Raw genomic sequence first — 22,822 nt, forward strand, 5'->3', positions numbered from 1 at the left:
CTCAGCTTGTCTGGAATATTATCTATCTATCATGGTTTTGCCTAAATCCCAACTTCTCCATGTAATTTTCCTTAACTGTCATACTCACAGTAACCTCTTTCGCCTCCCAAAATATTTTGTTTGTATTGCTGCTTGCTTTGGCACTTATTCGGAAAGCCTTAAGTTACGATGAATCTCTTAACACATTTATGTATCTTGGCTTTCCATATTTTAGCAACGCATAGGTTAAAAACCATATTTTGTATTTCTTCATCCTGCACTGTATATAGTGCTTATACATAAAAAGGACACAATAAAAAATAATAAAAAATTTAAAAAGGACACAATAAAAGCTAATAGGTAAAACCAAGAATTTCAGGATATACAATTTTAACTGTATACACAGCAGTAGGCCAACCACAGAGAGAAGGCACCACTAATACTACAAATTATTAATAAACTAAACACCTAATAGATAATTAGCTATGTACAAAGGTACTTCAGGGAAAAAAATCTTTCATGATTCATAAGCATTCCCCCACCGCTGCCCCCCACCCCCCCAAAAAAATTACAGTGCCTGTAATCCCAGCACTTTGGGAGGCCGAGGTGTGAGGATCACTTGAACTCAGGAGTGCAAGGCCTGCCTGGGCAACATAGTGAGAACCTGTCTCTTCAAAAAATGTAAAAAATTTAGCCAGATGTGGGAGCACATGCCTGTAGTCCCAGCTACTTGGGAGGCTGAGGTGAGTGAGAGGATGGCTTGAGCCCAGGAGATTGAGGCTGCAGTGAGCTATGATTGTACCACTTGTACTCCAGCTTGGGCAACAGAGTGAGACCCAATTTCAAAAATAAACATGTAGGAGTAGATGGCCAACCAAGAAACCTAGAAAAATAGAAAAAGTTGAGGATGCCAATCCAAATGGTCTGGTCTTGACAGATGAAAAAAATGGGAAGAAGAATGTCACATACTGGTGCCGTTTAACATAAAATCACATGACCTACACCACTTTCTCATTACAGGCTCACTAAGTAATCTAACTATAATTTATTTCCTATTAAGATAGATATTATTTTGGGAAAGAATGAACCTAATTATTTTTATTTCTTTTGGTTTACTTATTGGTCTAATTCTTAATGCTTTTGAACTCAGCATGAGCCCATTCCTAAAAGACTGAATCTCTGTCTGCTATTAAAATTAAGTTTCTGGACATGCAGAACTAAGAAACAGTCATCAATTAGGCTATAGAAAATTCATCAAGGTAAATAACACATTGTGAGGTTTTCTGGTATTCCCTAACGACACACTTACCTACCACACATCTCCTAATCTCTTCTACTACATATCCTTCTAATTTCTAGTGCAATACCCATGCCACTATACTTTTATCTACTAAGATTTTTTAAAGTGACTCACTGAATTGACTTGTGCGTAATAACCCACTGGACTTCACGGCTCTTTATCCTAATTTTGTGAGGTCCCTACCTGTGCAGCTTGCTCTGCCTGTGTCTGGCTGAGCTGGGCTTGTAAAGTGCTAATGAGTTCTTCCTTCTCCTGGAGCTGTTGCTTCATCATTACAAATTCTTCCATCTCTGTAGAACTCTTATCAAACCGAAGACACAGAAGGAAAAAAAATTATTTAAGCAAAAGAATTAGCATTATTAATTCTTTGACCTTCCTTTCTTGCTTGACCTAAATGCCTACCATATTTCCTTCTAGTTTCCATTGAACACAAAAGGAAATTGCATGCATTATCAAAATTTTATTTGTCAGAAGAAGACAGAAGCAGTAGTGGCAATTTTCCAATTTCTCTGACTCCTCACATAGAGACAGCACAAGATAGTAAAACCAAAAAAACCACAGATAACATTTACAGTAAAATTAGGCAGACCGTCCTAAAAACCCTAAAATACAAGCTAAAAAGGACAAACCACCAAAACCCACAAGAACTACATTGTATTAGAGTCTTACATTGTGTAAGAAAAAGAAGGCAGCAAAAGAGTGAAATCTGATGGCTCTGAGAAAGGGACACCCCTAAACAGCCAATGTATTTATTTGCTGGAATGAACAGTTGGCCAATTTTAGAACAGTGGCAGGGCTTTGCCATTCCTTAATACTAGGTAAATGCAAGGGGTGCACAGTAAGAAGGACTAAAAGGGCTAGAGCAAGCTAGGCCCCCTGAACTCTCAAAACTGACTCATCATGGCTCCCTTCTGAGACATGAACCTGTACTAAGAAGAAACTGCCAGGAGTGAAATAAAAATTATGCAGAAAAGGAATTAAAGAGACAGAAGAAAGAGGTCTACAAACATATTGTATAATTTAGTATCAACTAGCCACATGTGGACACAGAGGGCTTGAAATGGGTCTGATAAAAAAGAAATACTTTTAATTTTTAACATTATTTAATTTTAATTTGAAAACTGAAATATAGATTATTTTTCCATTAAGCACAACTTTGTTTTGGCATGATTATATTTCATCTTATCTGTTGCATCATGTAAGTTACTGTTGAGGTGTTGCACAAGTAACAAGTGTACATGCAGTTGGTATCGATGGGTTGATTCAGTTTAACTTTTTTCTAGACCCCATATAACACTGTAATATGTTTATCTGTATACTTAATGCAGACAGTATTAGTAACAGTTGATACCAATTTAATCATAACTAATAATTAAATTGCAATATAAACATTTATTATAATTGAATTATTTTCCAAGTTCAAAAATAAATATAGACACATTTCAAAATTTAAAATGAAGGCCTTCTATTGTTGTATAGTTGGTTCCTCTTCACTTCTAAGTAGTATTCCAGTGTGTGGATATACCACAGTTTAAATATTTCCCTATTGATGGGCATGTGAGTTGTTTCCAGTCTTTAATTATTACAAATAAACCTATTACTATCGGACAGTGCTGGCATAAACCAAAGTGAAGGGCAGAAGGAAGAAAGCCAGGAAATCTCAGAAATCCAGCTCCCATATCTTTGAACATAACACAAAAACAATAGAAAAAGGAAGTCTGTTAAGAAAAGCTTTCCTGAATCAAGCCTCCTTCCAAATAGAGGTTTAGGAAAATGAATTTGACACAAAAATAAGGAACAGAAAAGGATGAAGGTCATATCCCATTTAAGTTACTATTAAAAAAACAGAGTAGCCCCCACTAGCAAGAGGACCCTCACCAGATGCAGCCTCTCACCCTTGGTCTTCTCAGCCTCCATAACTTCTTATAAATTACCCAGTTTCAGGTATTCTGTTATAAGCAAGAGAAAACAGACTAAAAAGGAAAATTGGTATTGACAAGTGGGGTCATCGTTGATAATGATTATTTGAAAATGTGGAAGCAGTTTTGGAACTGGGTAATGGGCAGACGCTGAAAGAATTCTGAGGAACTAGCTAAAAAAAAAAAAAAAAAAAAAGCCTAGATTCTGATGAGGGCTTAGAAGATAAGACAACTACAGAAAGCTTAGCACTCCTTGGAGACTGGTTAAGCGGTTGTGACCACAATGCTGATAGAAATATAAATAGTAAAGCCCATTCTGGTGAGGTTTCAGACAGAAATGAGGAACGAAGTATCATAAACTAGAGTAAAGCCCATCCTTGTTATAAATTAGCAATGAACTTGGCTGAACTTGTCCAGTTTTCATATGGCCAAGAACTTTGTAGAAGGCTGAGCTTGAGAGTGATGAACTAGGGTATATGGCAGGAGAAAATTTTAAGCAGCAAACTGCTTGAGCTGCTGTATGGTTACTTCTATCTGCTTACAGTGAACAGAGAAAAAGAAAACAGAGCAAAAAAAAAAAATTGGAAAATTTGCAACCTGGCCATGTGGTAAAGAATCGAAGAAGATTTCAGGACGGGAATCCAAGAATGCACAGCCACCACTTGCTAAAGAAATTAACATGGCTAAAAGGGAGCCAGTTACTAATAGTCAAGACAATGGGAAAAGGCCCTAAAGGTATTTCAGAATGCATTTTAGAAATCTTTAAGGCTGCCCCAACAGTCCCCATCACAGGCCCAAAGCCCTAAGAGGACAGAACGGTTTCTGTGAATAGGCCCTGAGACACCACTGCTCTGTGCCACTTCAGGACACTGCTCCTTGCAGCCCAGCTGTTCTGGTTAGTGCAAAGCAGCCCCAGGTATGGCTCATACCACAGCTCAAAAGGTACGAGTTGTAAAACTTGGTAACATCCACATGGTGCTAATTCTGCAGGCTCACAGAAAGCAAGAGCTGTGGAGGCTTGGTAGTCTCCACTCACATATCGAAGGATGTCATCAATAGCCAGGGGGCTCAGGCAGAGACTTGTCTCGGGGCAGAACCACCACAGAAAGCCCCATTAGAGCAATGCCAAGAGGAAATGAGGGGTCGGAATTGCCCTGCAGAGTCCCCACTAGAGTAATGCCTAGTGGAACCATGGTGTGGGACTACCACTGCCATACCAGAACTATAGAGCTACCAGTGTGCAATGCAAAGTCAGCCTGGGAGAGCTGGCTGGACTAAGCCCAGCAAAGCCATAGGGACAGAACTGCCTGAGGTCTTGGGGACCCAACCCCTGTACCTGCAGAGGATGCTGAAAATGGAGTAAAAGAAGATTATTCTGGAATTTTAAGGCCCAATGTCTACTCTCTTGGTTTTCAAACTTGTTTGGGGTCTGTTACTTTCTTTCTTCTTGCCTAGTTCTGCCTTTTAGAATGAGAATGTGAACCCTATGCTTGTCCTACCATTGTATCTTGGAGGAAGATAATGTGTTTTTATTTCACAGGCTCACAGAAATTGGTGCAGGAATGAGCTAAGACTTTGGGGCTGCGGGGATGCAATTAATGTATTTGTATGTGAGAAGAATATGAGTTTTGGAGGGCCAAGGGTGGAAGGCTATGGTGTGAATGTCCCCTCCAAAACTCATGTTGAAACTGAATCCCCAGTATGACAAGAGGCCTTTAAGAAAGGATTGGTTCAGGAGGTCTCTGACCTCAGGAATGGCTTAACACATTCATAGACTAATGGATTAATGGGTTGTCATAGAAGGGGAACTGGTAGCTTTATAAGAAGAAGAGAGACCTGAGCTGGCAAATTAGCACAATCAGCCCCCTCACTATGTGGTGACTTGCGTTGCCTTGGGACACCACTGAGAGCCCTATCAGCAAGAAGACCCTCACCAGTTGCAGTCCCTCAACTTTAGACTTCTCGGCCTCCATAAATGTAAGAAATAAATTCTTTTATTTAAATTAAATTAAATTTCTGTTATTATAAATTAAAAACTAAGGAGCAGAATGATATGATTATAGGTGATAAAAGCATACCAGAGGCACACTAAAAAAAAAATCAAAATTGCAATCTATTTCAAAAAGTTTTTAAAAATTAAGAAAATTATACAGGCCAGGCATGGTGGCTCACACCTGTAATCCCAGCACTTTGGGAGGCCCAGGCAGGTGGATCACTTGAGGTCAGGAGTTCCAGACCAGCCTAGCTAACATGGTGAAACCCCATTTCTACTAAAAATACAAAAAATTAGCCAGGCATGGTGGTGCATGCCTGTAATCCCAGCTACTCGGGAGGCTGAGGCAGGAGAATTGCTTGAACCTGGCAAGCAGAGGTTGCAGAGAGCTGAGATTATGCTGCTCCACTCCAGCCTGGGCAACAGAGTGAGATCCTGTCTCAAAAGAAAAGAAAAGAAAAAAAAATTATACAGAGATGAGAGAAAAACATAAATCAGATTTAGAAAAATCAGAAATGAGGTGACTGAACTCATGAAAAATCCAATAGAAAAGAAAAAAATCATTGCAGTATAGAAGATAAAAAACAGAAAAAACACAAAAACAAAAAATAGAATGCCTAAAGTGAAATAAAACAACAAACGAAAAAACAAACTTAAAATGTGTGAAACCATATATTGAAAGAGTATACTGGGTATCTATGAATAACAACTAAAAATGACAAACACCAATGCATATTCTAATAAAACTACCAGACAAGAAGAAACAAAGAAAAGAAGGAGACTGATATATACACAGATAAATACCCATTGTGCATCTAGAAAAATGTATTTGTCACATAATAATCCATTGGTTTTAGTGATTCGTTAACCTAATGATTATGAAGTAACTTCCATCCCTACCTGTGCAGCTTGTTCTGCCTGTGCCTGAGTAAGCTGGGCTTGCAAAGTGCTGATTAGTTCCTCCTTCTCCTGGAGCTTATGTTTTATCTTTTCTACTTCCATCTCTTCCTCTGTAGAACTCTTGTCATGCTGAAAATGCAGGAGATAAAGTCATTATTTAAAAGAATTACAATTAATATATATTTGATATTTTATTCTAATTTTTCATTTACAACCATTTAGTTACAATTTTATTAAACTGATGGGAGCAAGAAAAACCAGCTGATCTAACAAATAAGAAATCTTAGGGTTGTCCAGTTTTTGTATGGCCAAGCAGTTCCTGTTAGACCTACCCTCCCTCACATAATAGCTATAAACTGTGAAATATATATATATATATTTTTTGTTTGTTTGTTTGTTTGTTTTTCCCCTCACACCAAGCATGTGAACCCAAAACTGTGGACAATATAGAAAACAGCTATCTGAAAATACTGGAGAGCAACCAAAAGCAGGAAGATACTGGAGGGGATGTGATAATTGGAAGAAATGGTACCGAGTTTCCCATTTTGACAGCTTTTATTCTGAGGGCAAAACCAATCAGTGCCATGCAGGAATAAACCTTAATAGAAAACCCGAAGTCTTGTTGCCTTGAAGAATCAAGGAGAGAGCTCAGGAAACTATAGCTGTTGTTAAGTGAGAAGCAAAACATCCGAAAAGGGCCAGTGAGGGGAAATCCAAATTTTTCAATAATCTATTTTTTTTTCCAAAAGCTCTCCCTTAGACTGAGATTCTGCCTCTCTGTAAATTTAGTCCCTCCCAACTCCCTAAACAAAGCTATTTCTGCTTACTGGAATTACAAAGAATACTTTTATACTTTCACATAAGTCAGTCAAGCACCTGAGGACTGTTGTCATTTCTTCAACTATACTTTCCACAGAATACCTAGCTCTGTACTGAGTATATAATAGTTAAAGGGTTGCTATGACTGATTGCTAAAACTTAGAAATCATTTCTTTAACAGAGGAACAAAATGAGCTCTAAGACATTACTGCTTTAAGGTCTCAGAGCTAAAAATTAAATTAAAAAGCAGAGTATAAAATGGATAATTTAAAAATCTGACACCATAGCTGAGGAGAAGCTGGAGGGAACAAAGCAATATGAGGAGAGAGGTTGGTGCTACCACAGTGAGGGGAAGAGAACTGACAGAGGAAAAACCAAAAGGAAAAGAAGGATCAAGGTGAAATTATTTGAGAAGATTGAGAAAAGCTTTTAAAATAAGCTTCAAGAAGTTAAATAAGGTTATCAATTCAGGGAAAGTAATGTTCTCTGATCATTAGCCCCTGAGAGGAAAGACTAAGCAGGAACTGGGTCACTAACTAGCGATCCCAAGGGTTGTGCCTAGAAAACTGATTAAAATCTCATTTCCCAAGAACTAAGGATACTAGCAGGTCAAAGAGTAAAACAAAATGAAACTAAAAAAATAAAAAGATTTCTTACACATGGTGAAGTCTAGGCTCACTCTATAACCACAGTATGCATGTGATATGCCTGCCTCCATATAATCTGTACGAAACTCTCCACAAAACTGAAGTTTCTTGTTCCCTAAATAGCTGACTGAATGTGAATATGTGGAGTTTAACCACAGAGGAAAGATAATGAAAATTTGAGTATTGGGACAATATTCCTCACAGGGCAGTACTTTCCTTACTCCTCCTCTGTATCTCCAACCTTAAACTGCTTTGTTGGCTGCAGTCATAAACCTAGAGAGCCTCCCTTTTAGAGAGTCCAAGGTAATTCAGCTGATTCAGCCCACATGCATGAAGCTTTAATCCACCACTATATGACTATATGAGGACACAGAATATTCTGTGTTAAGTCATTGAATTAAAAAGTTTCAGAGCTGGAAGAAACCTTAGAGATAATCTAGTTTAATCTTCTAATCAATGATGAAACTCCTCCAAAAGGTATGTTTCCCTCCTCTCTAAATGCCTCACTTCAGTACTTATTTCTTCCTGCAAGCCTTTTTTAATCCCTGAAAGTCTGGGTCACAACTGGCATTTCATATCCATGTTTTCTGTAGGCCTTTCATTCTCCCTGTGTGTGGCCTACAGTCCAGCTGAACTATAAGCTCTATAAGGAAAAAAAAAAAATTATTTAGTGCTGTATCATTTTAGCATCCTAAATGTTTGTGATTGGTGAAGATCTGCTGTATTGGTAGGTTTTTTCAACTTAGGAAATATACACTATATCCAGTCACCATACCTTGGAAAGTTGCTCCTCTGACTGAAGTTCTGCAGGCAGAACAGTCCCTCCTTGTGCTTTCATTTCTTCTATGTGTTTATTCAAAGAAGTTAATTTGGCCTTCGCATGAAGTTTCAGTTTTTTAATTTTGTTATCAGCAGCTTTTCTTTCTTCCTGCCCAAAAACAATGATGGTAAATACATAAATGTTTATTCACCTCTTATCTAGCACATACTAAAAGTTATTTGTATTATTATTACTTTTAGAGACAGGGTTTCTCTCTGTCACCAGGGCTGGAGTGGAGTGGCACAATCACAACTCACTGCAGCCTCTAACTCCTAGGCTCAACTGATCCTCCTATCTCAGCCTCCAGAGTAGCTGGGACTACAGGTGCCCACTACCATGCCCAGATAATTTTTTTTTAATTATTTTTTTGTGGAGACAGGGTCTCACTATGTTGCCCAGGCTGATCTCGAACTCCTGGCCTCAAGAAAGCCTCCCAAAATGCTGGGATTACAGGTGTGAGCTACCACGCCCGACCCAAAAGTTATTTTCAGTAGGCATAAGGTTACAGTACTAGGGAGATAATCAGATTCCCTAATAATCTAAGTGGAGACAAAAATTAAAGTGAGTAGTGTATCATCTGTCCTTTATCAAATGCTCCACAAGAAAGGATAAAAACAATAGTACCTGTAGAGCTTCATCTTTCTGCTGCAGTTGAACATCCTTCTGTCTAATAATATCTTTTAGCTCCACCACCAATTGCTCTGCATAAGCCAGGCGCTCCTGAACATCTTCTTGTGTAGTATTATTAAATTCCATGTCAGATTCTTGGTGTAATTCCTAATATTTAGGAAAAAAGTTGCCAGTGCACCAGGAAAAGGTATTAATTAACTTTCTAACAGGAGTTTCTTCATTCCAACTTTCTATGTTTTGCCCAATTCATATTCTTGTTAACTTAAGAATCTAACTGTGATCCAATAATAATCATTATCATAGCCATTACAATATATTAAGTATTTTATAAATGTTAAGCATTTTACAAACATTATCCCATTTAAGGTATTATTATCCTAATTTTACCAAAGAGAAAAATAAAGGAAAGCAAAAATCATAAACCAGTAAGAGTAAAGGCCAAAAGTTAAAATTAAGAGAGTAGTTAAGTAAAACTCTCTTAACCACTAAGCATTACTTCTTGTCTTTTCAGAAAACTAAGGACTTTTATTAATTCCTTATGTGGACTTCAAAAAATATAATACATACTGCCAATCTGTGTCATCTTAAAAAAAAAAAGAAAATACAATACAAACTATAAGAGAAGTGGTAAATGAAATTATAAAGCAAACAGATATTCTGAAACCCAAAAGGTGTTCCAGTTTCCTCATTTGTCACTTAGACCTTTCCTGTGGAACAGGAATAGCCAAGGATGAGAACAAAGGACTTAAAACAATCTGGCACTAAACAAGGCCCAGGGAGACAAACGAGAAAGCCCTTTCAAATTGTATCCAGGACTTGTTTCCCATCACTGTGGCTTTTAAGCTAAAAACTTACAAGAGAAGGATCACTTATAAAATTTCAATATTTTTCTTAATCCTCGTTTCACCTAGTACCAGGGAGGCTTCTCACACCCTTCTGTCTTAAATTATTTTCCTTAGAAGAACACAGAACATATGTCTTCAGTTTAAATCAGAACACAACTACTCACAGGGTCTAAGGGAGCCCTCATATTCTGATCAGTGTCATCATCTCCTGATAATTCATGCAAAACAACATTTGCTAATCCTGATAATCGGCTCAGCATTTCTGTAGGAAAAGAAGGGGGGGAAGAAAAACTAAGAATCAGCAAAATGAACATAGGCTTCTCCTATATTGATAACCATATCATCCGTGAATGAAAAAAGAATACCATACAGGTGATTTGTATTAGACACAGTCTGCAGCACAATGATGTCTTCAAAAAGGCATTTGAGTACTTACAGTGTAGTCACACACTGTTCTTTTCAGTGGCAGTTGTACAGAGGTTATCACCATCACTAACATCATTTCTAAAATAAAATGTAAGTACCTAATCATTAAATATTAATACAATGTTAAATACAATGTTAAATCTATAATTGTTAAATACACCGTAAAGGTAGTTTTTATCTTTAATGCCCTTCTTTCATAGTAGTTTCACTTACAAACATGAATTTCTTTTTTCTTTATCTTTTTTTTTTTTTTTTTTTTTGAGACAGGGTCTTGCTCTGTCGCGCAGGCTGGAGTACAGGGACGCAATCTCAGCTCACTGCAACCTCTGCTTCCTGGGCTCAAGCGATCCTCCCACCTCAGCCTTTCCAGTAGCTGAGACTACAGGCACATGCCCAAACATGAATGTCTTATTCTTTCTTCCTCTGTTATTCTCTCCCACTTGTTCAAATAAACTCCATGATACTGCAACATTTTTCTTTTTATGTGCCCAATGAACCCCATTCTTTCAGAAAGCTTTCTTGATAAACCATGTGGCTTTGCTAAAATTTAAATATAAACTTTGTTCAAAATGTACAGCATTAAATGCATATATTAGAAAAGGAGGAAGGACAGAAATCAGTAACCTACGATTCTTCTATAGAAAATTAGAAAAAGAAGAACAAATTACAGCCAGTGTAAGCAGAAAAATAAAAATAAAAATCAGAGTAGAAATCAATAAAAATAGAAAAATAGAGAATATCAATAAAACCAAAAGTTGATTACCTGAAAAGATCAATAAAATTGATAAAACTCTAGTCAAGATGACCAAGAAAAAAATAGAGAAGACACAAATTACGGGCATCATAAATTAAAGAGGAAACATCATTAATGATCTAACATACATTAAAAGATAATAAACACTACAAATAGCCCTATACTTTTAAGTTCATCCATGTAGATAAAATGGGTCAGTTCACTGAAAGATTCAAGCTACCAAAAGCTCAAGAAGAAATAGAGAACCTGAATATAAATGAGTAGATGTGTGTGGGTGCATGTGTGTGTACAGACACACACACATATATATACACACACACATATAAATATGAAATTGAATTCATACATTAAAAACCTTCTAAAAAAAGAAAACTCCAGATCAAGGTGGCTTTATTAGTAGGTAACAACAAACATTTGAGGAATAATATCAATTTTATATAATCTATGCCAGAAGATAGAAAAGGAAGGAACACCTTCTAACTTATTTTACCAGACCAGCATTGCCCTAATACTAAAAGCAGGCAAAGATATTACAAGAAAACTAAAGACCAATGTTCCTCATGGTCACAGTCAACAAAATACTCAAAATACTCCATAAAATATTAGCTAATTAAATCCAGTAATATATAAAAAGATAATACAACACAACCAAGTGGGGTTCAAGAAATGTAATGCTAATTCAAAATATGAAAATCAATGTAATTCACCATATTAATAGACTAAATAAGGAAAACCACATAATATCAATAGATTGAGAAAAAGCATTTGACACATTTCAATATCTATTCATGATTATGAATTCACAATAAGAATAATTCATTCTCAGCAAACTAAGAAGTAAATTTCCTTAACCTAATAAAGGGCATCTTTAAAAAACTTCCAGCCAACATCATAATTAATGGTGAGAAACTGAATGTTCTCACCATATGAGAAACAAGGCAAAGATGTCATCTCTTACTACTTCTACCTAACACTATCCTGGAAGTCCCAGCCAATGCAACAAGCAAGAAAAAGAAAAGAAATACAAATTGGAAAGGAAGAAATATAAAACTGTCTCAACTAGCAAAATGATTGTCCATGTAGACTTTCCTTAAAAAACAACTCCTAGAATAAGTGAATTTAGCAAGGTTGCAGGATACAAAGTCACTATATAAAAGTCAACTACAGGCCAGGTGCGGTGGCTCATGCCTGTAATCCCAGCACTTTGGGAGGCCGGGGCGGGCGGATCACGAGGTCAGGAGATCGACACCATCTTGGCTAACACTGTGAAACCCCAACTCCACTAAAAATACAAAAAATTAGCCGGGTGTGGTGGCGGGTGCCTGTAGTCCCAGCTACTCTGGAGGCTGAGGCAGGAGAATGGCATGACCCCAGGAGGTGGAGCTTGCAGTGAGCCTAGATTGATCCGTCTCAAAGAAAAAAAAAAAGTCAACTGTATTTCCATTAAAATGAACAAGAGGAATTTGAAACCAATAAGAATACCATTTACAACAGCACTGAATAAACAGAGCAGGACTTGGGTAGACAGCTAACAAAATATGTGCGGAATTTGCTGAATGCTGAAAACTAATTGAAAAACTGAGGAAGACATAAAAAATCTAAATAAATGTAGAAATAAAACACATACATGCATTTGAACTCTATAATGTTAAAGTATCAATTCTCCCCATTTTGACCTATAAAATTAGTGCAATTCCAAACTTAATCCCAGCAAGCTTTTAGTAAACATCAAAAAGCTGACTCTAAAACATATGAAAAGGCAAGGAGTGTGGAAATTACTCACTACAATTACAAGACAGGGCAGCACTGGTGAAAGTATAGACACACAGATAAATGGAACAAAATGGAGAGCCTAGAAATAGACACATACAAATCGAGTCAACTGATTTTTAACAAAAGTACAAATGCAATTAAGTTGAGAAAGGACAGTCTTTTCAATAAATGGTTATGGAACAATTGGACATCTGAAAAAGAGTGAACCTTGACATACAACTCGCACCTTATACAAAGCATATCTCAAAATGGATCAGAGACCTAAACTTAAATTGTAAAGGTTTTAGAAATAAACACAGGAGAACATTTTTGTGATGCTGAATTTGGCAATGAGCTTTTAGACACCAAAAAAGCACAATACATTATAAAAAATATTGATTAAAAATTTATCAAAACATACAACTTTTGCTTTGTGAAGACAATGTTAAGAAAATGAAAAGACAAGTCACTGAAGCCAGGCGTGGTGGCTCACACCTGTAATCCCAGCACTTTGGGAGGCTGAGGCAAGCAGATCAGTTGAGGCCAGGAGTTCAAGACCAGCCTGGCCAACATGGCCAAACCCCACCTCTACTAAAAATACAAAAATAAGCTGGGCGTGATGGCACATGCCTGTAGTCCCAGCTACTCACGAGGCTGAGGCACAAGAATCGCTTGAACCTGGAAGGCACGGATTGCAGTGAGCTAAGATCACGCCACTGCACTCCAGCCTGGGCAACAGAGCAAGACTCTGTCTCGAAAAAAAAAAAAAAAAAAAAGACAAGTCATAGATTAGGAGAAAATATTTACAAATAGCATATCCAGTAAATAACTTGTATCCAGAATCTAAAACAATAAAAATATCTTAAAACTCAACATCAATAAAGTAAAACACCTGATAAAGAAATGTGCAAGAGACGTGAATAGGTACTTCACCAAAGAAGATAGATGGATGGTAAATAAATATATGAAAAGATGCTTAAGGTAATCTGGCATTAGGAAAATACTCATTAAAAGCAAAATGAAATACCACTACCTACCTATTAGAATTGCTAAAATGTTTATTTTTTAATGCTGGCAGGGATATAGAGCAACAGGAACTTTCAATGCCTGCAGATTAGAATACAAAATGGTACAGCTACTTTGGAAAACTGTTTGACAGTTTCTTTAAAAGTTAAACGTACATTTACCAATCCCACTCCTAGGCATCTAACCAAGTTTATAGTAGGTTTACTCATAATCACAGATTCTGAAAATAGCCAAGATATCCTTCAACAAGTGAATGAATAACAAACTGTAGCACATCTGAAAAATGGAATACTACTCAGCAAAAGAATGAACAATTGATTCACACAACACAATACTTAAACCTAAAATGCCTTTTGCTACATGGAATAAGCTAAACATTAAAAGATATACATGATATTATTCTACTTATATAACATTTTGAAGAAGTCCAGAAATTAACCCACACAAATACAGCTGTCAGGGCTTGAGGGAAGGAGATGTGGCTGAATATAAAAGAGCAACACAAGGGAATTTTTAAGGTGAAGGAACTGTTCTGTATGATCTTGAAGTAGTAAATTCATAACCATATGCATTTGTCAAAACTCACTGAACTGTACATTCCAAAGAGCAAACTTAATTGTATACAATTTTTTTAAAACTTCAGCCAGGATGTCAGGAGTTCCAAAAATGGAATGCAGACTGTGACAAATAGATCTAACTATATTATAAATATATGATATAACCTCACTGAAGGAGATAGGGCTAACCTAAGAAACAAAAATGGTGTTTTGACTGGGTACTATAAGGATAAAGACAAAAAGAACTGACATAAACACTGTACTCTACTTGGTAAATTTCTTTCTCACAGTGGTATGGGTTAGCAATTCTGAAACTACTTCATTGTACACTAGGGTTAAATGAGTAAGTAAATTGTAGATAATGAGATTCAGGTTTTTTACTATCAGTGAAAGAAGTTACAAATAAGGCAAGAAGGCTAGGATAAACCCCATGGTACTGGATTAGAGTCAGAGATATCAGTATGAACTCATGTTTATTTTAATATATATGTAAATAGATACATGCAGAAATAAGTATAGATATGTATGCATTATAAATAATCAGTTATTACAGAGAAATATATATTCTAGCCATGTCCACTGAAAAGTCCTAGAAACAGTAACACCTCAGTAGCAATGAGCAGTCCTAGAAACTGTAACACCTCAGTAGCAATGAGCACATCCAGCATCCAGATCTCGATTTCTAAATGCCAATCTCCAATAAAAGGAACTAGGGTTCCTTGGAGAAATAGCTGCCTATCTAGGGTTGGGGCAGGGAGCCAGAAAGAAAGGAAGTGTTCAAAAAAGAAAAAGAAAAAAAACGGGGTATGTGACCAGAAGCCAACCTGAAGGAGCTCCCAATGATCAATGCTAGAATAATTTGAGTCACAGAATAAATAACAATAGTATTGGATTATATGGATTATAACCCAAATAAAAAATTAAATACCCATCAGTCAATACTGATATAAATAAATCATTAAATAAATTAATGGTAGAGACAAATCTTCCTTACAAAAGAATTCCAAATAATTTATGTAGATACGTCCCCCTCTAAAAATGGAGCTTAATTCCCTCTCCTTCAATATAGGCTGGACCTAGTGACTCACTTCCAAAGAATAGAATATGAAAAAAGAAAAACAGCAACATCAGAGTGGTGAGACTTGGCAACCACCACCTCAACCAAGTGATCAAGATTAACATTGCCAGTGATAAATCATCGTAATATCATGTAACCCCTGATATAATGTGATAAGAAGGGTACTTTACCTCTGGGGTATTCTTCTGCAAAACCCGTAAGCCCAGTCTAATCATGAGAAAACATTGGGAAAACCTAAATTCAGGGACATTCTAAAAATACCTGACCAATACTCTTCAAAACTGTCAAAGTAATGAAAAACAACAAAAAACTAAGAAACTGTCACAGATTAGAGAAGACAAGGAGACATGCTGATTAAATGCAAAGTAGGCCGGGCACAGTGGCTCACGCCTGTAATCCTGGCACTTTGGGAGGCCGAGGCAGGCAGATCACTTGACGTCAGTAGTTCGAGACCAGCCTGGCCAACATGGTGAAACTCCGTCTCTACTAAAAAATACAAAAATTAGCCGGGTGTGGTGGCATGCACCTGTAGTTCCAGCTATTGGGCAGTCTGAGATGGGAGAATCACTTGAACCTGGGAGACAGAGGTTGCAGTGAGCTGAGATCGCACCACTGCACTCCAGCCTGGGTGCCAGAGTGAGACCCTCTCTCTAAATAAATAAATAAATAAATGCAAGGCAGTATCCTGGATTAGGTTCTGAAACATAATAAGGACATTACTGGAAAAAATGGTGAAATCTGAATGAAGTCTACCTATAGTTTAGATTATGGCATTGCACCTATGTTCTCTGTTTTGAAAAACCTACCATGGTTGTGTAAAATGCTAACATTAGAGGATGCTAGATAAGGTGTATACAATAACTGTCTGTCTAATCTTCCCAAGTTGTATGTAAATCTAAAGTTATTCCAAAATCAATTTACTTTTATAACCACTGTGTAGGCTACATATTCAGATCAGTGTCAACTGCTAGTCCATAAAGTCCATGAAAATGAGAAGCATATTAATGCTTTGATAGGAAAAATCAAAATAGAACTGGACCGTGCATAGCATTAGTTTACGTGATTATGCCTAATTTTACATTTTGTGATAAAATGTTATTTGGCTTTTAAAACCCTCAGCAGGGACCGGGTGTGGTGGCTCATGCCTGTAATCCCAGCACTCTGGGAGGCTGAGGCGGGTGGATCACGAGGTCAGGAGTTTGAGACCAGTCTGACCAACATGGTGAAATCTCATCTCTACTAAAAATACAAAAATTAGCCGGGTGTGGTGGCACGTGCCTGTAATCCCAGCTACTCAGGAGGCTGAGGCAGACGAATCACTTGAACCTGGGAGGTGGAGGTTGCAGTGAGCCAAGATTCGCACCACTGCACTCCAGCCTGGGCAACACAGCAACACCCTGTCTCAAAAAAAAAAAAAACCCTCAGCAGAAAGAAATATAAAAACTATTGTACAAAATAAACACTTAAATGAAACTAGGCTCTGCTACAGTTTTCTTCTACTGGGGATAATAATAGTGTTTAGGGCAGCCATGGTTCTAAAGAAAGAAGTGATGAGAGATACCTGTTTTTTTAATAGGTTGTCTTGGGTAATCTAAGTAGCACATCACTTGGAAAAGATACGTGAGACAGAAATAGAAAAAGTGAACTGTTCCCTAGGAAGGCAGTGCAGGATCATATATAACTTCATATCTAAATACTGGAAGGGCAACACAGTGTCATACATGAGTACATAGGGCCATATATAACTTTATTCAAGGCATGAGAACCACAGCTATAATCAGGATAAAAAAATCACAATTCAGCAGTATACAGATTCTAAACTTTCTTTTCAACTTTAGAGATCATATTTTCTTTGGTTAACTTTTAATGAAGGAAATGAATACCATCACTAAAGAGTTTCTTAAACATATAGATTTCTGCTAATCAAAGAAAATCATAATGGAATCTAACTTATCAAACAGAATCATTTTATCTTCAGATTTTTCAGACCACTTTGGAACAAAGAAAACAAAATAACCAACTGATGGGATTCTGAGAAGATGGGAGTAGCAAGGGGCCCCATGGATTTTGTATCTTCTTTTATTCCCACATAAAAACAGACAAAGCAACTAGATAACAAAAGATCCATGGACAGCCTTTACCAAAAAACTACTTAACAAAGTTTCCTACAAACCCCAAAATAAACGTGGATATAGACAAACCGCCAACAGTCACAAGATCTGGGAGTCACTGGTGTTCAACTGGGAGGAAACTGAGGGAAGCCAGAGGAGTACAACACCAAGAGGACCTCATAAGAGCCAGTGGGCATTCACTGGCAAATGTGCCAAGCGAATTACAGAACAGTAGTTGATACAAGGAGGGGTCTTCCCATTCCAATAACAGGTACCTGCCAGGGGCCTATGAGGGCTGAAAGAGCTAAGGCAGTCTGGACCTTTTTATTAATTCTCAGAACTGAAGAGTTGGGGCTGTCTTGCAGGATAGGGTCCCACACTGAGGAGAATCTGCTGAGAGGAGAATTAAAATTAAGTGCCTAAGGAAAGAGGAGGTCCAGATAAAGAGCAGGTGAAAGTGGCAAGGAAAGAAAGGCAGGAAATCCGAGAAATCCAGCTGCCATATAGTTCAACAATGTCTGAAAACAGCACAAGAGGAAACCTTATCAAGTTACAAAAGCTGTATAAAATCTCTTTCTAAAAGTTCAGCAACACTAAATTCATATTAAAAATGAACTACTGAGGCCAGGCGTGCTAGCTCATCCTGTAATCCTAGCACTTTGGGAGGCTGAGGTGGGAGGATCACTTGAGCCTAGGAGTTCAAGACTAGCCTGAGCAACATAGCAAGATCCCATCTCTACAAAATTTTTTTAAAAAGTCAGCCAGTCATGGTGGTACATGCATGTAGGCCCAGCTATTCAGGTGGCTGAGGTGGGAAGATTGCTTGAGCCCAAGAGGTGGAGGCTGCAGTGAGCCATAATCACACCCCTACACTCCAGCCCGGGTGACAGAGTAAGACCCTGTCTCAAAAAAGAAAAAAAGAGCAACTGAAAAGTAACACAATTCAGATACATTACTAGAAGAAAAAAAAAGGAGGAAAACGATCATAATAACATCCTGACAGAAAATGGAAGCATGTCAGAGAGCCATGCTCAAAAAAACAGTTCAAAACTATAAGCACTTAAATCTACTGAAGGAACTAAAAGGCATTAAAAATGACATAAGATGTGAAAAAATAAACACCAGAAATAGAAAAACCCAGAAATAAAGTGAAAACAAGAAGTGACTGAAAAATTTAAAAAATCATTTTGGAAATGAAGATGAAACTAGAAGGAACAGGAAAATGAGTAAATATAACAAACCATGTCATTAAAAAAAGCAAAGTTGAAATGAAGCATAATTTTAAAAATCAAAAAGAAATGACCTAAAAAACTAGATATGCAACTACCTTATGACCCTCAATTCCACTCCCCGGCATTTATCTTAGAGAAAAGAAAACTTAAGTTCACACGAGAACCTGCTGTATATAAACATTCATAGCAGCTTTATTTCTATTAATAGATGGTTAAGCAAACTGGTATATACGGGGAAATGGTTAAACAAACTGGTACATACATGCCATCGCATACTTCTCAGAAATAAAAAACAATGAACTACTGATGGACCCAACAACTTAGATGGATCTCCAGAAAACTACATTGAATGAAAAAAAGCCAGTCCCAAAGGGTTACATATTATACAATTCCATACTTCCATAACATTTTTGAAATGACAAAATTTTAGAAATGGAGGAAAGATTAGTGATTACCAATGGTTAAAGAGGGGTTGGGGTGGGAAGTGACTGTGGTCATAACAAGGCAACACAAGGGATCCTTGTGGTGTTGCAACTGTTCAATATCTTGACTGTGGCAGTGGATACAGGAACCTACACAGGTGATATAACACTGCAGAACTTAATGATACACACACATACATATACAAATGAATATACAAGTAAAACTGGGGAATATATCAATCTCAATATCCTAATTGTGATATTATGTATTAGTTTTGCAAAATGTTACCACTGGAAGAAACAACAAAGTGTATAAAAGAGCTCTGTATTATTTCCTACAACTGCATGTGACTCTACAATTGTCTTCATATTTAAAAAACAAATGAAAAAGAAATGAACTAAATGCAACATGATATCCTGAATTGAATCCTGGAAGAGAAAATGGACATTAATGGAGAAACTGGTGAAAGGTGAACAACGTCTGGACTTCAGTTAATACTAATGTACCAATGTTGGTTTCTTAATTTTGTACACTGCTAATGTCACATGTTAATCTTAGGGAATACTAAGCAAAGGATACACCAGACTTCTGCACTATCTTTGCAAATTTTCTGTAGTAAACTTTCTGTAGTGATCTGAAATAATTCCTAATAATTTGTTTATTTTAAAAAAATGTAAGAAATTAAGAGTTACGTAGGATTTGCGAGAAACAAATACTGAAGATAAGTAATACAAATAACAGGATTCCCTGAATAAGAAAAGCAAAGCAAAGAAACAGCATAAATATGAAAAATCATAATCCAAGAATATTTATTTGAAAATTTTTTTAAAAAGATTGGAAACTACATCTTGAAAGAGCCCACAATGTACCTCAGAATGTCAACTCAGAATGACCAACAAAACACTCTAGTAAAATTACTGGACTTAAAAAAATCCTTTAGGCTTTAGGCTAAAAGATCATATGACTAGTAAGATAAAGAAAAGAAAGCATTAGATTTTTCAACAGCAATGTTTTTGCCAGAAAAAAAAAATGAGTTACAAATTTGAGATATTCAAGAAAAGAAAAAGTGAGCCAAGGATTCTATTTCTGGCAAACACAACCTTTAGATATAAAAAACACAGACAAAATGTTATGAACAAGCAAGAAAATTCATGAAATATGAATATTCCCTTAAGCCTTTCCTAAAGAATTTACTAGAGGCAAAACTTGAGGCAATTCAAATGACTAAAGAAACATCATTATAAGAACTAGTGGTGAGCATTAAATATATGGTTACTAACAGAATTAAGACTAAGTAAAGACTGGAGGAGACACAGCATAGTATGTACTGATTATATGCTCTGACAATATATAGGACAACCATGAAAAAAAATCGGGAAGAATGTGAATAGCATATGCAAAAAATAAAAAACATTTTTAAACAGTTTTCAATAATTAAAGGTGGTTGTTGTCTATGGCCATACCATCCTGAACACACTCGATCTCGTCTAAAGTGGTTGTGGTGGTGATATTAGTATCATCACTCCTAGATTACTATATGTGAAATGTAGAATTAAAGCAAATGAGTAATTATGGATACACTAATTCTGTATTTTCAGTTATGAAAAGAAGATACAGATGTAATACAGAAGAAATTAAGAACCCCGAAATACAAACTAATCTTTGAATCTGAATAGGAACAATCAGTGTGAAATGACAATTCAGTATTTTATATTTGTTCACATATTTTCCTAGCTCTGTCCACCGAAAAGGCTTAAAAGTAATGACAAACTGAGAAGCAATAAATATCTCTAGTGCCTAGATTGGGGTCTTGAAATACTCTTTCCCATATTTAAAAAAGTTTTTAAAAGAAGGTTTTCTTACAGAAATGGCTAATTCCATTTCTAAAGTGGAAATGTACAAAATGATCCTGAAACATCTTGTCATACAAGATAGGAAGCTTTCAATGGACACAGGTTCCCATTGGCTAAAAGGATAATTTGAATATGTATGAATAAGAATTACAGCACACTGGGCCATACTGTCCAAGATAATTTATAGATTCAATGCCATCCCCATCAAGCTACCAATGACTTTCTTCACAAAATTGGAAAAAACTACTTTAAAGTTCATATAGAACCAAAAAAGAGCCCGCATAGCCAAGACAATCCTAAGCAAAAAGAACAAAGCTGGAGGCATCATGCTACCTGACTTCAAACTATACTACAAGGCAACAGTAACCAAAACAGCATGGTACTGGTACCAAAACACATACATAGACCAATGGAACAGGACAGAGGCCTCAGAAATAACACCACACATCTACAACCATCTAATCTTTGACAAACCTGACAAAAACAAGGAATGGGGAAAGGACTCCCTATTTAATAAATGGTGCTGGGAAAACTGGCTAGCCATATGGAGAAAGCTGAAACTGGATCCCTTCCTTGTACCTTATACAAAAATTAATTCAAGATGGATTAAAGACTTAAATGTTAGACCTAAAACCATAAAAAACCCTAGAAGAAAACCTAGGCAATACCATTCAGGACATAGGCATGGGCAAAGACTTCATGACTAAAACACCAAAAGCAATGGCAAAAAAAGCCAAAATAGACAAATGGGATCTAATTAAACTAAAGAGCTTCTGCACAGCAAAAGAAACTACCATCAGAGTGAACAGGCAACCTACAGAATGGGAGAAAATTTTTGCAATCTACTCATCTGACAAAGGGCTAATATCCAGAATCTACAAAGAACTTAAACAAATTTACAAGAAAAAAAAATAACACCATCAAAAAGTGGGCAAAGGATATGAACAGACACTTCTCAAAAGAAGACATTTATGCAGCCAACAGACACATGGAAAAATGCTCACCATCACTGATCATCAGAGAAATGCAAATCAAAACTACAATGAGATACCATCTCACGCCAGTTAGAATGGCCATCATTAAAAAGTCAGGAAACAACAGGTGCTGGAGAGGTTGTGGAAAAATAGGAACGCTTTTACACTATTGGTGGTAGTGTAAATTAGTTCAACCATTTTGGAAGACAGTGTGGCAATTCCTCAAGGATCAGAACTAGAAATACCACTTGACTCAGCGATCCCATTACTGGTTATATACCCAAAGGATTATAAATCATGCTACTATAAAGACACATGCATATGTATGTTTATTGCGGCACTATTCACAATAGCAAAGACTTGGAACCAATCCAAATGTCCATCAATGATAGATTGGATTAAGAAAATGTGGCACATATACACCAAGGAATACTATGCAGCCATAAAAAAGGATGAGTTAATGTCCTTGGCAGGGACGTGGATGAAGCTGGAAGCCATCATTCTCGGCAAACTATCACAAGGACAGAAATCAAACACCACGTTCTCACTCATAGGTGGGAATTGAACAATGAGAACACTTGGACACAGGGCAGGGAACATAACACACCGGGACCTGTTGGGGGTTGGGGGCTGGGGAAGGGATAGCATTAGGAGAAATACCTAATGTAAATGACGAGTTGATGGGTGCAGGAAACCAAAATGGCACATATATACCTATGTAACAAACCTGCACGTTGTGCACATGTACCCTAGAACTTAAAGTATAATAAAAAAATACAGTTAA

General features: G+C 36.8%; 1 protein-coding gene across 26 annotated transcripts in view; it reads right to left on the minus strand.

The window, feature by feature from the left end:
* The window catches only part of GOLGB1 (golgin B1), a 95,741-nt gene that overhangs the window by 61,087 nt on the left and 11,832 nt on the right, over positions 1 to 22,822 (minus strand). For 21 of the 26 annotated variants that reach the window (XM_054481081.2, XM_054481074.2, XM_063662600.1 and 18 more), the window contains 5 exons: positions 10,017 to 10,114; positions 9,002 to 9,154; positions 8,333 to 8,485; positions 6,092 to 6,220; positions 1,463 to 1,579 (listed from right to left, as the gene is read on the minus strand). In XM_054481081.2, the coding sequence (XP_054337056.1) occupies positions 1,463 to 1,579; positions 6,092 to 6,220; positions 8,333 to 8,485; positions 9,002 to 9,154; positions 10,017 to 10,112 (648 nt within the window). In that variant the 5' untranslated portion in view covers positions 10,113 to 10,114. The remainder of the gene's footprint in view (positions 1 to 1,462; positions 1,580 to 6,091; positions 6,221 to 8,332; positions 8,486 to 9,001; positions 9,155 to 10,016; positions 10,115 to 22,822) is intronic. The other 5 variants (XM_054481083.2, XM_054481084.2, XM_063662603.1 and 2 more) reach the window with 1 other exon arrangement.

This window comes from Pongo pygmaeus, chromosome 2, assembly GCF_028885625.2.
Source record: "Pongo pygmaeus isolate AG05252 chromosome 2, NHGRI_mPonPyg2-v2.0_pri, whole genome shotgun sequence".
Lineage (NCBI taxonomy): Eukaryota > Metazoa > Chordata > Mammalia > Primates > Hominidae > Pongo > Pongo pygmaeus.